Consider the following 17,790-nt stretch of genomic DNA (forward strand, 5'->3'; position numbering starts at 1 on the left):
ACTTCAACTTCATATGTGAGATAAGGCCAAGGAATTAACTCATAACACACTGTCAACCATATTAAATCAAAACGAGGCTTTATGTTGTGTCACAGAAAGCACAAACATGGACATTACAGCTTTGTTTGAAAAAGAATCTGCTCAATAGCAGTATTATATTTTCATAGACATAATATTTAGGCCCAAAAATGATTTGTCAAAAATGGGAGCTTTACTGATGTTCTATTTTTTCTGCAAATAGGATGTTATTTCTCTAGCTTATGGAATATTCTTTATTACACTGAAATTTGTCCACAGTTTTTATCCACTTAAGTCAAGATCATATTTAACTAACATAGATTCCAATTGTTTATTCTATTTCTGCAGAAAAATATGAGTCTCTCCATGCATATTGCATATAAGTTTGTCCAAGTTTGAAGATAATATTTCAGAATGAAATTTAGATATGAAGTGCTTTTGCCCTTTTGGTCCAGACAAAAAGTCTTTAGCAGGTGAGAGTCATTTGAAAATTCCAACTGGTAAATAACTGTAATAACTGGTATAATAATAGCATTAATCTTCTGTAACTCTGGTGGTAGTTTTTAGGGCTTTTGAACAGCTGGAGAGTGACAGGAAATGGGAAAGACACGCAGCAAGGGCTGCAGGTTGGAATCAAACCCCATCTGCAGCTGAGGCCTCAGCCTATATGGGGTGCACGGTCTACCCGGTGAGCTAGATGGCGTCCCCTAGAGGCAGTTTTCTAAAGTCTGAGGAAATAACCCTGATGATGTCATCGGGGTCATCTCAGTTTGGGCTTTAGGTGTAACATTTTTTGAAAGAAATCCTGCATTACATACTAGAGGCATGGGGTTTAAAAGAAGTGGCTATTTACCAGTCAGGAAGGGTGTAATGAAAGACACCATTGAGAGCTGTATCAAGGAAATGCAGGTTGTTTGTTTGTTTCTGGAGCTTGACCATTATTAAGGGATGCATTTCAGGATATTTGGGTTTTGCTGTTTGTGTTTTAACCATTCTTTTTTTGTTGTTTGTTTTATCTCTTTAAGGCCCCCTAGCGTTATGGAAGTGCAATACCATACTGCTGGCATACCCCTTTGGGTGGGTGGTACTGACCGACGCTAGCTCATTTAAATCATGATTTATCCAAAAAAAAGTCTGTTGCCGGGAAGTTGGTCTGTGCAACATGTAACTCTGGAGAAGGAGAGCTGATAGTTGAGTCTCATTCGCAGGTGATCAAATACAGCAGCCTAGTTGGCAGAAGAAACTGTTGGTATGATAAGTTAAAGACCAATGATCAGTGAGTCATTGCTGTGTTTAGGCATTTAGGCTCCCAATGTGGGTGTTTTATAGCAACCCATCACCGTGTTTCCATTGGCTTTTTAAGCTCCAATAACATGGGTGTTTTGTAGCGGCCCATTGGCGGGGATAGTGCTACGAAAAGTGGTTGTTTTTGCTGGACGTCGCTGCTTTTCCTGCCGCGATTGTGCCCCTAAACTGGATATTGTAAGCCAAAACACAGTCTTCTCTTAACCATAACCAAGTGGTTTTTGTGCCTAAACATAACCACATCTTAACCAGTGTTGGTGAAACATTAAGATTCAACAACAAATTTATCATACCCGTGGTTTGCAGAAACACATGCAACATTTTTTCTGGTGATTGTGTCATGATCCTGGGTTTGTTTATATCCTGTTATCCTACGGGCTTCGTTTCATCTTTGTGTCCCTTGTTTCATGTTATTCATTCATGTTTAATCTGCTTCCTGATATATTTTGTAGATTCTCTCCTCATGTGTCGTGTCTGGTTTTACCTCCTGTCTTTGTGTGTTTTCCCACCTGTTTTCTGTCACACCTGTCTCATTAGTCCTTCCCTGTTCCCGGAGTCTTCCCTTCACACCTGGTCTATATTGGACTTGTCTGCTCCACCAATCTCCATTTCCTTCCTTTTGCTCATGTCTTCCTAATCCAGCTGTGTCTTGTTCTTGTGATTAATTTTCTGTGTATATATACCTGTGTATTTCCCTTTGTCTGTTTGTCTGTGTTGATTCTGTGTTCCGCTTGGGTGCATTCTGTGCTCATCTCTGTTCATTGTGTTTTTCAGTTTGGTTTTTGTTCTGCTCTTATTTGGACCTTAAGTTGCCTGTCTGTACTGGATGTTTTCAATCAGCTACATTAAAGCTGGATTTTTGTCAAAAACTGAAACTGTTAGTCTGCATTTGGGTCCTCCTCTGAAATGCTACATGACAGATTGGGTTGAATACCGACGCTTAAGGTTTGTAGTTGGACCAAATCACCAACCCAGAGCTTTGGTGTTCGACGACCTGGATACTCAGAAACATGGCTGTAGCCAGCTATGAGGTTACCGAGGTCCGGACCTCGGTAAAAATTTTAAAGGGAAAAAAAATAGAAGAAGCCCCAAACAGCATGGTAAACACACCGGACAGTTTTTATTTTGAAACAGCACCTCCTTTTCAAATTCTGGACCTCGCAAATTTCTAAACCCTGGTTATGGCCCTGCTCAGAAATCAACTTTCTTTCTCCAAAGTTACACACAGCACCTTTTAAATATCATTTTCTCATTATAATATCCAGTATGATGTAACACTAATTTATCTTAATCTTAGTTTAACTTAATCCTTGTTGATGCATCTCATCCTAAACTGAAACCTTACTCAGTATAAACTCCAGGCGGCTGTTTTCTGTCCTGGAGTGCAAACTATCTTACTACACCAGAGGAACTTTGTGGATTACGCAACACTCATCAGACTTTTCCATGGTTGCCAGTATGTGTTCCTTGAAGCGCTATTGTGAAATGTGACGTCTTACTAAATGATACTATTAAAGATATGGCAGCAACCCAGATATTAATATCCTCATTAACTGATGCAAGCACAGCTGAGAAAGCAAAAGTGCACCTGCCTTTATATTCTGTCCTCACCAGTTTTCACTGCACTTAACAAACCTATTTTCACTGACTTCATTATTTGGACTGGTTTATTATCCACTGCTGGACTGGTGCTACAGGCCCAGAAATGCTTCAGTCGGAGTGTAGAGAAAAGCTAGAACACCAGAGCTCTTTGACTGAGACATTTTATTTATTAAAAAAAATCGTTCAATGTTTAACAGAGTGACGAGGAAGTAATAACATGTGTTTAATCTGTCCGCCTGATGGTGATGTGCCAGTCTCAGCCTTTATGTCTGAATCTGTCAGACAATCTTCTGTTGGTCATAATCCAAAATAAATTAACAGGTGCTCCACAGATTTAGAAAATATCCTACATTTGTCTTGTTGTATTCCTTTTATGATGTGCCACTCTTATCAGGGCTTAATTTGGAGGAAGGTATTGTGTTTGCTTTGGGGTTATATTTTTACACCAGAGATCAATAAGAGGAAAAAGACTGCCCTGGTTACACAATGTTTGAGCCTCATTCAACCTGACATTATACATACACTTTATATCTTCACACTCTTTTGTAGTTTCTAGTCCAGTTTGTGATCTTGCATTTCAACCAGTTTCCTAATTGAGAGTCATTCAAGCTCAACAGTCCATTACTGTGAGATTTATTCTAATTATCTGCCTTAAAAAATTAAATAACCAAGAGACAGATGTTGGATGTTAAATTAGCCAGATAACTGGAAATCAGCGGGTATATTTTGTGCCTTAATGTGACCATGTTCAGGATGTTTCTGGGACAAACAGGTCAGAGATCAGCCACCACAGTTTAATGATTATCACAGCCGAGTGTTGACCAATCAGGAAAGCGGATGCCTGGGGGTCAACAGCTCCTGAAAAATATCTATTGATCATCTGCACACAGTGCTGCACCCCAAAGTGGGACACTGAGCTCAGACTCATCCGACTATAGTTCACTGGTGTAAACAGGCAAACAGCTGTCTTCTCAATTCAGAATCCACATTTTTATTTTGTTGTTTAAGAGCAGGATATTTTCTGAGAGTTGTCATGAAGCCAGCAGTGGCTCTGCTGGGCCTCGTCCTCCTTCTGAACACAGCCTTTGCTGCGGAGGGTGAGTCTTCCAGATTGTGTTTTCTGATTTAACTCAGCTTAAAGGCAAAGGAAAGATTGCGGGAACACTGAATGCAGATACACTCAGTTAATGTTAAAAGTAAAAGATGGACACAAGACTGTCAGAGTGTATGTTTATGTTGGCCTACATTACACAGGAGAGGGATTTTTGACATGTATGATACATGATTATTATATTTGCTTGTAAACTGTATTACTTGGAAACTAATTAATCAAGTCACTAACACTAACACTGGTTGAAGGTAACACTGGTTGAAGGTAACGAAGTACATTTGTTAAAGTACAATTCTCAGATACTTTGCTTGAGTATTTCCATTGGATGTTACTTTATACTGCGACTCCGCTACATTTCAGAGGGAAGCACTGTACTTGTTATTTATTTGACAGCTGTAGTTTCTAGTCACCTTATTTTTTACATGAAGAATATGAAATACAAAACATTCCAGCAGTCCTTCAACTTTTTGTCTTGTGATCCCTGTTAAAAAGCAGCATCTATTAGAAAAATCCAGTCGTTCACAAAAAACCCCCAAAGATTTCAGAGAATTAAAGCAAATTTGTGTGGCAGAACTTTGTTTGTCTTGTTTTCTTGCTCATCTCAGGACCCCTCATATTTATCATGTGACCCACTGGAGGGGCCTGACCCCAAGGTTTGGAGTCATTTGACAAAAATACCTACAACAATAAGCAAAGTGGATAGCTCCATCTCTATCTGCTACTATCTGCTTTTCTCTGTAGAGGGAGCGCTTGTATTGGAGTATTTTGCATTACTCTTGTGGCAGTAAATGATCTGAGTACGTCCTCCACCACCTGGCTACTAAATGGTAAAGTCTCTATCACTACATGTCATTTTAACATTGATACAAACAACCTGCATTTCCACAGAGACCTGCGTGGGTCGTTGTGGCTCCTTTGAATCGCAGAGGAAATGTCAGTGTGACTCTATGTGTGTGTACTATGGAAGCTGCTGTGGGGACTTCGACACCGCCTGCCCTAAAAAAAGTCAGTGCATTAGCAGAATCTTACCACTTCACTGAGTAAACTGTTTCTTATTGTAGTGCAGTTCTTGGCTTTTGTAAGTTATTGAATATAACTGAGACACTTCTGTTTTGCCCTCAGTTGCTCGTGGCGATACCTTTGATGAAACAGTTGACGTATCAGAAGCAGTGACGACTTTTGCCCCGAGCACACCAACAGTTTTCCTACCAACTTTAAACCCCACCCTTGCCCCTCCCCTACCCAACACAACACAGGGGCCCACACCAGCTGTAGACCCTGACGCAGCACCCTGCAGCGGTCGACCTTTCGATGCTTTTCTGCAGCTGAAGAACGGGTCGATCTATGCATTTAGAGGTAAACCTGGACGTTTCTGTGCAGGCTTGACATGTCATTTTTTAATTTTCAGTTAATACTTTGTGTATTATCTTGGTTAAATAAATTGAATTCAGTTCCTCATATAACCCTGATCCAAATGCTCCTTTTCCTCCAAGGTGAATACTTCTTTGAGTTGGATGACAAGTCCATCCTTCCTGGTTATCCTAAACTCATCGAGGATGTGTGGGGGATCTCTGGACCCATCAGTGCTGCATTCACACGCATCAATTGTCAGGGAAAAACCTACATCTTCAAGGTAGAAACTTCTGCTTCCCTACAGTCTGTAAACATTGAGTGTTTTATCAAGATTTACATGGCAATCTAAATTAGAAATCAATAATAGATTGTCGATATAGAGATTTTCATGCTCACAAACACTTGACGGTGAAGAAAACAAAGAATCCTGTACAGTTCATTAAGAATCTCAAATCATCAGGTAAAATACATGGTTCTTACAAACACTAACAGGGCTGAGCAGAATACTCGGATGAAATGAGTATGTGCTTACGAGTACGAGCATCATATGAGTAAAATGTGTCATTGTCTGTACTTGTGATAAAGGAAATTTAGGTTTAATCTATTGTGATAAAAAATGATCTGAAGCTCAATTCTGAGGCTGTTCTGTAAATACTTTTCTCATAGATAATCAGTCTTGCAACTCCTGAATAATCCATATAAATTTCAAAATGACAACTTCTGATTAGGCCCAGCCCACTTTCGATTTAAAACCCACCCACTTCTGGCACTCCGCCCATCCCGAGCACAGATCAAGATAATGTAGCTGGTTGAACAGATGCAGACACAGATACAGATAATGGTGAACTCACTCATCCCTAATTTTTTGAGCTGTGTCTTTATTCTTTCTCAGGGAAACCAATACTGGAGGTTTGATGGTGATGTCTTGGACGAAGACTATCCGCGGGACATTTCAGTCGGCTTTGACGGCATACCAGATTCCGTTGATGCCGCATTTGCCATACCAGCACCGAGTCACCGTGGCAAAGAGAAAGCCTACTTTTTCAAAGGTACTTTTTCTAGGGCTGTGTTATATTTTTTTTGCAGGCTTCGGAAAATAAACCCATATCGTATTCATAATACAAAAGCAAAGATTTAAAAAAAGATGTGTCAATAAAAACAAACTGGCATAATAAAGCTGGACAGCTGGGATAGGCTCCAGCCCTCCTGCAACCCTGAACAGGATGAGCAGTTACGGATAATAAATGAATGATGATTATTTTGTTAATCATCTTGTGACTCCTCTTGGGGTTGTGACCCCCAGGTTGCAAACGTCCACGTTTGGAAGTACTAAATTTACTCAATAACTGCATACAAGTACAATTTTGAGGTAACTGTACTGTACTTAGATAATTTCATTTTCTGCCACCTTATACTTCGACTCAAATATAATCAACAAATCCAGTATGATGTAAAAAGTGAAGCTACTCAGCTGTAAAGTAGTTTAAATTAGCCTCGTGTTTACTAGCTGCAGCATTAAAGTGATGCATCAATAGTTAGAATACAAAAATATAACATATCATTCTGCACAATGAGTACTTTTACTTTTAATACTTTTAGTATATTATGATTATAACACAAAGTTTGCATGCAGGACTTTTATTTGTAACAGTGTAGTTTTACACTGTGATACTGCTTCCTTTACTTAAGTAAAAGATCTGAGTGCTTCTGGACATCTCTGCTCTAAAGTGACATTTCCTTGTCTCATCATTTTATGCTGAGGAGAGCTCAGCTACTAAAGTTAAGTGTTCATTAATAAATAAATGGAATTCAGGCATCATCGGTTTCATTATTTAGGCCTTCACTTGTGTTTTTCTGAGACTGTCCTCCCCCAAAATACAACCAGCTGTTTACATAAGCCCCCCAGGAAGTGTGCATATTTTCATAGTAATGCTCCACTGAGCTTTTTCATAGTAATAAGGCTGTCTCCAGGTTTCTTTATACATGCAGGGTTTGTACAAACAATTGCTATCCATATTTACAGTTATGGTTAGGTAGTAACTGCTAGTGACCGTAGCACTTACGACGGGAGCAAAGAATGAATTCAAGAGACATAGTATTAAGACCACGTATGGAAGACTTTGACCCAGGACACTGCTGTTCATATCCTGTGTCATCATGTACATGATACATCATGTACGTCACGTAACATGAAGTACGTAAATTCACGTGACATATATCAGGAAATGCTCCTTTGGGTCACATTAGAGGGACCTCTGTGGTTGTGTGTGTTGGAGGACTTGCTGTGTTTTACTACTGTTACATATCAAAATGTCTCCTGTTTTTCTTTCTTTCTTTCTTCAGGGGACAAGTACTACCAGTATGAGTTCAAGCACCAGCCTTCCCATGAAGAGTGTGTCCAAATGAGCAGATCCTCCCCATCTGTACTGTTCACACGATACACGGACCTCTTCTGTGATCAGACATGGGAGGATTTCTTCACAGAGCTCTTTGGCGACTCAGGTACACCTCAGCTGTTTATGTGTGTTTTCATATGTATTTACGTGTGTTTATCTCTAATCATCCATCATTTCTCCTCCTCATTCAGTCAGCAGTCATCAAATGGGCGCTCGTTTCATCACTAGGGACTGGCAAGGCATCAGGCCCACTGTAGATGCTGCCATGGTGGGGCGAGTCTACCTCAGTCCCAATCCCACGCCATCTTCTCCTCCGTTGAGGAGGCGCAGCAGTCGGAAGAGGAAGCTCGGCAAGAAGCGTGCACAACAAAGAAGGCGGAGTCACCATGTGTTGTTTGATGATCTGTGGGGTTATGATGATTGGTTTGATTACAGCGACTTCAGCATCTTTGAAGAGAGCCCCCCACCAGAGCCCAAAAGCACCCCTGTGCAAAATGTGTATTTTTTCAAGAAAGGTATGTAGCCAGGTAACAACAACGCAAGCAGATTCTCCTTAAGCTGACTGCTTTAACCCCTTTCGGTTTGTGTGTTTCTTTTCTTTCTTTGATGGCAGATAAATACTACAGAGTGAATCTGCAGACAAAACGCGTGGACTCCGCAAAACCTCCTTACCCACGATCCATTGCGAAATACTGGCTGGGCTGCAAGCATGAAGACACACCTGATGCATCGAGGGCAGAGAAGAGATAGGCCAGCTGAGTCCATAGTTTGGGGAGAAAAAAAAGAAAATCACTCTCACTATGAGCACCTCTTAATGTCACAAGTCTTAAAGTAATTACAATATGAACTTATAATAGCTTCTGTCGTTTTTGTTGTTTGCGTTTTGTTTACGATAAGTAGCCCCTCTGACGTCCCCTCTGTATTCACGTGTATAGGCTGAAATTCTGCATGATTTAATAAAGCTGAGATTTTAATTCTGTGAGTGCCTGAATATTCTTCTTGTCCAAATGGTACAGTCCACACACACACACACACACACACACACACACACACACACACACACACACCTGATAAATTTTCTGGCTAGCTATTACTACATGCCTGACTTTAACACTGACCCTACCTGTTAACCTGAATCAGCTTCTAAAAGTTAAATTCCTCTTACCATCAACAGCTTCGTTATATCCCCTTTTGAAAACGGGAGACAAAAGAAGACAACGACATGACAATCTAATAACTGAAGGAGTCAGAATAAATAAATGAGAGGTGATTTATTCACACGTGACACAAGGTTCTCCAAATGTGGGAGAGGAAGGGAGAAAGTGGTTGTGCCAAATAAAAGAAACCAATATAACCAAACCAGGCCTCAACTGACCTCTACTTAACCCTTCACCTAACAAATACAAGGCTGGCAACGACCAATAAACCCAGTGTTTCTGAACACAAAATAGCTACGTGAGGGAAATGTATAGGGTACCAAGTTACCTACGGTCCTCAACGTCCTGTCACTTTTAATTTCTAACAACTTTAATCAAACAGAGCTGCAGCAGCCCAGTCAGTCTCAGTGCAGAGGATCAAAAAGGAGAGGCCAGAACAAAAGGAGAGGCCAGAACTTTTCAGAGCTTTGTGCTTCTTCAGAGCTAAGCTAGTTTTCCAAATTGACATTTGTACGATTAAACAAAATCCTCAGTGACACTTAACAAAATCCTTGTAAACGACTGCAAGGTTAGCAAGTTCGCTTGCTAACAAGGGAGGCTATGCTAACAAGTAAACTGTTCACTAACAAAGAGTAAGGGTAATAGTATTTTTCAGTTGCAAATTCCCACAATTGACACATTTTCCCTCCTTATATCCATGTTGATCCTGGATAGATTTTGTTAGGTTTATCCAGGACCATCATCATCATCACGCTAACTCTGGATAATTTGTTTTTGTCGACATCAACATAGCAGTAATGGTCCTGGATCAACATCAGCGATTCTATTCAGGATTAACATGACAATGATGTCCCTGAATCAAACAAATTATGTAGGATAAAGATGATGATGATGGTCCTGAATCAACACGAGCACTGCAATCTTAAAAAAAAAATAGTTTTGACTGGGCTATTAAAAAGAAGGGAGCTCTAGGAGCTCTTTTAAGGTCTAAGGTGCTTTGTGAACAAGGACATAGTCTTAACTATAAGGGGAAATTCTAATAAAACGTCACAGTTGTAAGATTTTTCTTAGGATTTCATCACTAGGAGCAACTCTTAGCACTATGTAGCTTTGTGAATACGACCCCAGGTTGTTAGCACCTGGAGAGAAAACAGGATACAGGGAGAGAGAGAGAGAGAGAGAAACAGAGAGGAAGAAAACACAGCACAAAAATGCATTTTCCCCTGCCTGGCAACAAATTCAATTTTCAATTTAATTTTATTCATATAGCACAATATCAAAAACCTCAGAGGGCTTTACACCATACCAAACCATCTGTCCTTAGAGCCTCACTGCAGATAGGGAAGTTGCTCTCTTGAAAGAGGTGCACCATCTGCTGGACATCTCATACACACACGCACACTCACAATAAATTAATACACATTGAAGCTAATTTATATATGTATATCCCTTTACATATGTCCTTATATGTAATGCACACAACACATTTTCTAACAGTTTGTATTAGGCTTCTGTTTCTGTTTGCATTCATGCAACTTTTTTCTTGCCATAAATACAAGCAACACCACAGCCTACTTTGTTCTATATTTTGCATGTGGACCCAGTGATGAGGACATGTCCTGATATCTCATATTTTGCTTCTTCGTTTTAGATGTGTTAGTGAATATTCAATTTGTTTACTTTATTAATTCTGTTATGTTTTTTGTTTGGTTTGTTTCTATATCACATGCGTTTCCTTTTTTTGTGAAACAGCTTGAGTATTTTCAGTTTTTTAGAGTCACCACCGGACGACGTCCACACAACATTGAGCTGCAAACGTTTCCAACTGTGCTGGTCGAAATCGACTTCTGATTGGCTGAGCCGAACGCGTCGACGAACGCGCTCGTGGCTGCAATCATAACTGAAGACCACCGTTCACAAAACTGCGTGTGAGTAGCGTGGCGACCACTTTCACCGTGTTTAACGTGTTAAAGACCATATACTGTTTTACTGTTACCGAGTAACATCCTAATACTGATTTAAATTTGATCGAAAAATCTCTGGGAAATCACTTCCGGTTTCCAGTGTGAAAACATGTTTCTTGTATGTTACTGTGTGAGTACAGTTACTATGGCTTAAATATAGCCTAGAGTTTTCTTGAACATACCCATGTCGTCTGTGAGCCATCTTGCAGTCACTCTTCAGTAAACCAGTACATAGACAAAAAGGCACCGCTGGGATTCGAACCCAGGATCTCCTGTTTACTAGACAGGCGCTTTAACCAACTAAGCCACGGCGCCACGTGACGGTGGAGACAGAAGTGGATATTATGAATAAAAACCAGACATAACAGTTGCATAAAATATTTGCTTTATTTGTGAAGCTAGCGTAATTCTCTACAATATGTTAATAAATCTAAATAGCTCTATACATTTATTGCACGTGAGAAAGTCCTTTGTACAGGACGGTACAGCTTTATATACAATTTGGTCTTAAATATAGCTACTTTTCTTTCAAACCTTCTTTTATCGTTCAACCCAAAATATAATCAATCATTGCCGCAGAAATGTCCAAATCCGACACACTGAAGTCGCCCAGGTCCTGAAAGAACAGCTCGGACAGGTCGTCCAGGTCGGAGATGTTCTGGTGGTCCGGCTGACTCTGGACCCTCTCCATGGGCTGAGGATGTCCGACTGTACCGCAGCGGCTACCCTCAGGCTGGGATCTATGTGCATCTCCGAGGAAAGCCTCAAAGTCCTCTGTGAAATCCCATTCACTGAGCTCGCTGTGTGGGAACACACCGTGGCAATAGTCAGTAAAGTCCGCAGTTTGGCTGTAGTGATGTTGGGGAACTCCTGTGGGATTAGGTTCATGCAGGGAGCAAGATGTAGCTTGATCGGCGGCGACAGGGGACGTAGGTGTGGGCAGGGACATGGTCTGACTCCCCATGATGGTTGAGAGCCTGGTGGACTGAGGTAGACTTGGAGCAGGGTACCCTGGTGGGGACGGTATGCTCGGGGTGTGGAAAGAGTGCGCCAGCTGGGGGAATGGTGGACTGGGAGCTGGAGTGTAGGAGAACTCATGATGGAAGTAGTCTGCGGAGGGTTTGGGGGTCTCTCTGGTTGGTTTCTTGCTCTTGAAATAGCGCGCGCGTCGATTTTGAAACCAGACCTGTTGAAAAGAAAGAAGTATGGTTATTTTCATGGCACACTGGCGCATTGGGAAAATTACGCACGGGAAATCTGTGACGCACGTGTCATACCTGGATCTTAGACTCCGGCAGCCCAGTTATAGACGCAAGAGACTCCTTGATTTTGATATCCGGATACTGTGTGACAGAGAAGGCCCTCTCCAGCTCGCTCAGCTGCGCCTTGCTGAAAGTTGTGCGCTTCCGGCGACGCTGGGTGTCCGAGCGCATCTTGTGGGGAGCATCATGGCTTACTACAAGGAGAGGACAAAATGTTAGTTATTTGATACTTCTCTGACCACTAAACTGGAATTAAACACACTGCAAGCAGGGAATCAAATTTAGATGTGTGCACACAGAGGGACATCCAAAGAAATGCTTTAAACCTAACTATTTAACTGTTAAATTCGCCGATCTTTAAGCAACCAAAGTAAAAGAGATCATGCAGCATTGTGTCTTAGTCTATATGAAACGCGTTCCCTTGGTCAGTTTTTTAAAAGTGTAACAAACTAAAGACATTCAGCCTCTTACCTCTGACGGAGTCCTGTGCGTAATCGTCGTTGTTGTTCATATCCAGGCATGTAGCAGGCCAATAATGTCCCGAGTAAAACGTGTTCATCTCAGAGACATTACCTCCAGTAAAATCCAATCCGAATGCCATTTTTCAGTAGAGCTCAAACACAAAGCAACCAGGAGTATGTTTCTTCAAGTCTCCCCTCGACACTGGTGAACACGCAGGACACCAGAGGGTTTTATACTTCTCTTGACAGACAGAAAACGACCCCCCTGCACCACACCCTCTTGCACATCTCAGTGGATATTGTCAGGCCTTACAAACGCGTGCCTTTGATGTGCTACACACCTATTAACAGCTGTCCGGGCTAATAGGTGATGACCCATTAATGTGCCCATTTAGCCTAGACGGAGCTTGTCCTGCAGGAGTGTTAGGTCACACAACACTGAGATCCTCTGGCAAATCTCTGCATGTAAAGACCATTTTTAGAGTAAAAACATTAAAGTTTGAGGGGGAAATGGAAGAGTAGGCTTTAATATTTGTGTATTTTCTAAATCTTTATTTAGGCCTAGACGCACTTGATGAAACACCTATTTGATTTCCAGACTTCCAAAGCCATTTATTCAACAGATAGTGCTCTCCATAAAAATAAAAACAGTAAAATAATTTTGACTTGGTTACACAGTGCTGAAAACATGGCAGGTGAGGCAACACTCACACTTTTCTGGCACTTCAGTCTGAGGCACATCCTCTCCTCCACAGCTCGCTGCCTCCTGGTGTGCAGCAGAAGCAAACAGTGTGGATAGTGGAAGTGTATTGAAGAAGCTCCCGGAGTGTGAGGCTTCAGTCAGCTATAATGTGTCGAGGTGACAAATCGGGCTACTTTTTCCCTTCCTGGTCGGTTGGGTTTCCACCGATCGAGACATCAAAACACCGGATAACGCACAGTCCAATGCACAACCAGTTCCCAGGCTAGTGTCAGACTCAGCGTGTATGGGCCATTCAGATTTAAATTTCCAAAAAATAAGGCAGACTCAGAGGGCTAACAACTAAGACAGGCATGAAACATTTTTTAAAATTGAATTGCGTCTGTATTTTCGCTGATCTAGATGATTATCTCTTGTCAGGCACTCTGGTGGTCGTGGAGAGCACGTGATGTCAGAATTATTTTGGAGCCATAACGGACTGAAGATGAGACATTAACACCGATGATTGGCTCACATTAGCAGTTAAGTATTCCACACTGACTCCATACTCCCCCAACAATGGGCCATTAAGATCATAACTCAAACTGCTGACCGTCACATGACACACATTAAGACAACACTGTATCGAAACCAAAAGCAGATGGGCCGTCGAAATAGGGTCACGCGCTGCCAGGGCCTCTGTGACCCCTGACACTGAACATGTTATTCTGCCAAACAGAAACATGGAGTAAAGGTTCTATAGTTTATAAGCCTCAAATCAGAGCTAGTAATCACATCTGTACCAGTTGGCATTTCTAAAGATTCATGGTTTATTTGTAATATATTCAAATATTTGTCATATATTTATTTTAGTTGCCCTAGTTTATTCTAAAGGCATGTACAAAGTCGATCCAGTATCCAGAATGTGTTGCTTTGGATTCACAAAGATAGTAGAGGTGTAAATAAGCCACTAGGTGGCAGCATTAGACCAGTTAATAAATGTAATTTTATCTATCTATCTATCTATCTATCTATTTTAGTAAAAGTCTTAAAGCAGCTATTTTCTGCCCTCAAGTATCAAAAGTAATTTTATGATATTAACATGTAATGTATTGACAGTAAAAGTACAAGTAAATGCTGATAATACAAAAGCAAGCAGTTACAATTCTAAGAAGTTTATTTTTTGTAATAAGCACACCAAAAAAAAAAAAAAAAAAAAAAAATGGAGCATACACGAAAAATTAAAATAATAAAATCTGGTTTGTCCTTCTCTCCCTTTCCTTAATTTGCCCTTTCATCCCTTCATGTTTTGGAGTAAAAGTATACATTTTATTAAGGATATGTAGTTGAGTTGAAGTGAAAGTTGACAGAAATATAAAACCTCAGCTAAAGTACAGATACTCTACCGCAGTGGTTTTCAAACTTTTTGTGCCCAAAGCACACCAAAGCGCAAGCCAAAATCTCAAAGCACACCTGTAGTCATATCTGTGCACAAAAGCCTCTATAACGTGTGCTTTCACAGTTATCATGACATAAATATTTGTTTTTAGTTACTAATATCAAATAACAATTGACAACCAGCTATTACTCGTGAAATATTTACAGCCAAATTGATTCATAAATTCATTTTAAACCTTTTAAAATTACATCGAAGTCCCAATAACACATCAATTTAATGTAAGATAATGTTAGATAATGTGATGTGTCACACAAGGTTTTGGTTTTTTTTTATTTTATTTCTTTTTACATTTTTTAGGTAGAGTTTTCCTCTTAATTAGGAAATGGGTGCACACAATATACTTTTACAGTCAATCAGAAATTAATTCATATCATTTTGTACAGGCCCAGTTGAATATTGCAATAATAATAATGTGTGGTTATCACGAAATCCCACGGCACACCTGGCTCAGAATATGAACACCATGTTTTTCCGTGTTAGCCTTCCTTTTACACAAAAATTCAGTCACTAATATAAATCATAGGTACAAATAAATATGTAAGGCTCAATGAAGCCTCCCGCAACATAATTCCTCTGCAATGTAACAGGCTTAGTTCAGACCACAAACATTAACAATGGTATATGGCTCACAAGCCAGACAGACAGACAGTAAACCTGAGTATACATACAGGGGACAAGTGAAAGGAAAAACTCAAACTGACTGATGGAAAAATATAGCTAATACAGATGCTTTGCACACAGAACATGTGCTGAAACACCAAAAGAAGGAATACAGTTTGGATTTATCCCTCCATTAGAGCTCAGAGACTTTCGTGTTCAGGGCTCTTGTTGACCTAACACTTCAAGAAGCTTTATGTTGTCTTTTCCTTGTAGTTTATCACCCATCTATTTGAGGGAAAATGATAATAGTGACTAAACAAACCATCACTAACAAGCGTTTCTTGCCAAATTAGTCCCATTATTTTGTATTTCAACGTATTCTACGTTAATTATAACTAATATTATTCTACAAACAAACCCCACAATACACAAACTGTACTTGTCTCTGTGTCTGAATGCTTCAGTTTATACCTCACAAGCTCAGGTGTGCACACAGAGAAACGCTGCTCTTCTGTGTCCACACTCCTCTCTAAGAAATCAGGATTGACACTCATGTGTGAATGACGCTGTGCCGTCCTCTCCCTCACCTACATCCTCGCTCCTTCCCTCACAATACACAAACACCATTCCTCAGCCTGCTGTTTGATGTGGAAACTCCGTCCACATTTCCTGTCAACCTGAGAGATTTTTGGGCCTAATCCCATGTGCCGCATGACTGAGGTGAGGGGGTTACTCTTCGCAGCGTGTCCCGTGCCGTAAAAGCCTTTTTGGATCTGAGAAATAGAAGCTGAGTGTGATTCCAGCTTGGCTGTGGATAAAAGAACGTCAGACTCAGTAGGGAAGGCAGGGAAAGCAGGAGGCATGATTTAGTGCAGCTATAGTTACAAAATAAACAGATATTACAGCTCAGGAGGAATGCTGAGGACAAGAAACTGACATATTCTGTCAGCAGGGTTTACAGCGTTGATATCTAGCAGGTCAGTGTGACTTCAGCTGTGGATGAAAGTTCAGGAAGCAGAGAAGAAAGTCCATGGAGGAAATTGTGGTTTTAGGTTGGGTCATTTGTTGTTCAGTCAGATGAATTCATCACACAGACAAAATGCCTTCTAAATGAAGAGGTTTTGGTTGAAACACCTGGGTGACACTTTAGATACTTACAGCCATCTAAAAAGTTGTCATTGTCAGCTTTCTGTGCATTAAAATATAATGCTGTCTCAATGAAAACCATGACAACTAAATCAATTACAGTGATGGCCAGTGTTTGGACACAAATGTCATGGTGGAGACATGAACTTGACATGTCATGACATAAATATTTTGCAGGTATTATTTAAAGAAACATTGTAACAACTCAAAGAGATCTTATACAGATCAACTTGTTTCTGACTCTTTCTCAAGATAGGTATACTGTTTGTATTTGGTGTTGTGTTTATACTGTCCTGCTGACATGCTGCAAACTATCATACACTATATATGCAGTGATTTACAGCATCAGCTGACTTGTCTTTATAACAATGAACATGAAAATAAATAAATAAACCCCTTGACTTTGATTTTATTTTGGATTTTAGATTTGCATCTCAGGGACTTGGACCACGTTGGAGATATGACGGCATTTCACCCCGAACAAGAATATAATTTAGGATTTCCAGGAAAATCAGACTGGATCATCATGTCAGAGGGTATCACATGGTGCCGATATTTAAAGGTGAGGTGTGACTACTGGCATTTGATAAAAGAGGGATATATTCGCAGTGGAGAGTTGAATAAACATTGTATATTATTATAGATAATGATAATAATAAGTTGATAAATGTGATTATTTTGATCTTATTACTCTCAGCTACATATTTTTACATTAGCAGAAGGCTATACTATTCTGTAATATGGCCATATACATTTGTTTTAATATTTCGAACAGTGTTTGCATGCACAAAGAGTTGAAATTATAGTACCAAATAATAACTCTTAAATTTGGTGTGAGAACTATGTTTGTCACTGTCAAGCCTTATTTACGAAATCTCAGAAAATTTTTTGTCACAAATTGTTTAGGACACAGAACTTTTAATTCTTGAAGATCTTTGCTTTTGATGGCTGACCAGGCTGCTCTGTGCAGGTGTAGCTACGTAATGCCTAATCTTAACAAGCTAAGTGCCCACAATGCCAATGCAAATATTAGTATCAGGATCACCTTTATTGGCCTAGTATGTGCACACAAATGAAGACTTTGACTCTGTTTGCATTGCTCTCATGTAGGCTACACAGAAATGAGCATAGCAGCTAGGAACAAGGATGACAAAGCTGGAAAAATGAAGGTAAATAACAGACGGGACAATTATGTACACAAGTAGGTGTATTTATTATATATAAATATATGTTAAAAGCACCAATGACTAACAGTAAAAATAAAACATCTATATACA

General features: G+C 40.1%; 2 protein-coding genes and 1 non-coding gene across 3 annotated transcripts; 1 reads left to right on the forward strand and 2 right to left on the reverse strand.

The window, feature by feature from the left end:
* Positions 1-3,823: 3,823 nt before the first annotated feature.
* vtnb (vitronectin b) lies at positions 3,824-8,759 on the forward strand. The gene is made up of 8 exons (XM_049592972.1): positions 3,824-4,022; positions 4,925-5,041; positions 5,159-5,392; positions 5,530-5,669; positions 6,282-6,438; positions 7,733-7,891; positions 7,977-8,300; positions 8,399-8,759. Exons 1-8 carry the CDS (start codon positions 3,959-3,961, stop codon positions 8,533-8,535), a joined length of 1,332 nt encoding a protein of 443 aa, XP_049448929.1. The 5' UTR covers positions 3,824-3,958; the 3' UTR covers positions 8,536-8,759.
* Positions 8,760-11,147: 2,388 nt separating this feature from the next.
* trnat-agu (transfer RNA threonine (anticodon AGU)) lies at positions 11,148-11,221 on the reverse strand. Its single transcript has one exon. It is a non-coding gene; the product is annotated as a tRNA-Thr (tRNA).
* A 179-nt stretch (positions 11,222-11,400) lies between these two features.
* Positions 11,401-12,769, reverse strand: LOC125898650 (cone-rod homeobox protein-like). The gene is made up of 3 exons (XM_049592482.1): positions 12,640-12,769; positions 12,184-12,362; positions 11,401-12,092 (listed from the first exon to the last, which is right to left on the reverse strand). The coding sequence occupies exons 1-3, from the start codon at positions 12,767-12,769 to the stop codon at positions 11,454-11,456; spliced, it is 948 nt and encodes a 315-aa protein (XP_049448439.1). The 3' UTR covers positions 11,401-11,453.
* Positions 12,770-17,790: the final 5,021 nt, after the last annotated feature.

This window comes from Epinephelus fuscoguttatus, linkage group LG12, assembly GCF_011397635.1.
Source record: "Epinephelus fuscoguttatus linkage group LG12, E.fuscoguttatus.final_Chr_v1".
NCBI classification, from domain to species: domain Eukaryota; kingdom Metazoa; phylum Chordata; class Actinopteri; order Perciformes; family Serranidae; genus Epinephelus; species Epinephelus fuscoguttatus.

Coding starts and splice junctions, on each gene's coding strand:
- LOC125898650 (XM_049592482.1), bottom strand. CDS start 12,769: ATGGCATTCGGATTGGATTTTACTGGAGGTAATGTCTCTGAGATGAAC. Junction 12,363..12,639: donor CGCACAGGACTCCGTCAGAG/GTAAGAGGCTGA, acceptor CTCTCCTTGTAG/TAAGCCATGATGCTCCCCAC. Junction 12,093..12,183: donor TGCCGGAGTCTAAGATCCAG/GTATGACACGTG, acceptor TCTTTTCAACAG/GTCTGGTTTCAAAATCGACG.
- vtnb (XM_049592972.1), top strand. CDS start 3,959: ATGAAGCCAGCAGTGGCTCTGCTGGGCCTCGTCCTCCTTCTGAACACA. Junction 5,670..6,281: donor GAAAAACCTACATCTTCAAG/GTAGAAACTTCT, acceptor ATTCTTTCTCAG/GGAAACCAATACTGGAGGTT. Junction 6,439..7,732: donor GAAAGCCTACTTTTTCAAAG/GTACTTTTTCTA, acceptor TTCTTTCTTCAG/GGGACAAGTACTACCAGTAT.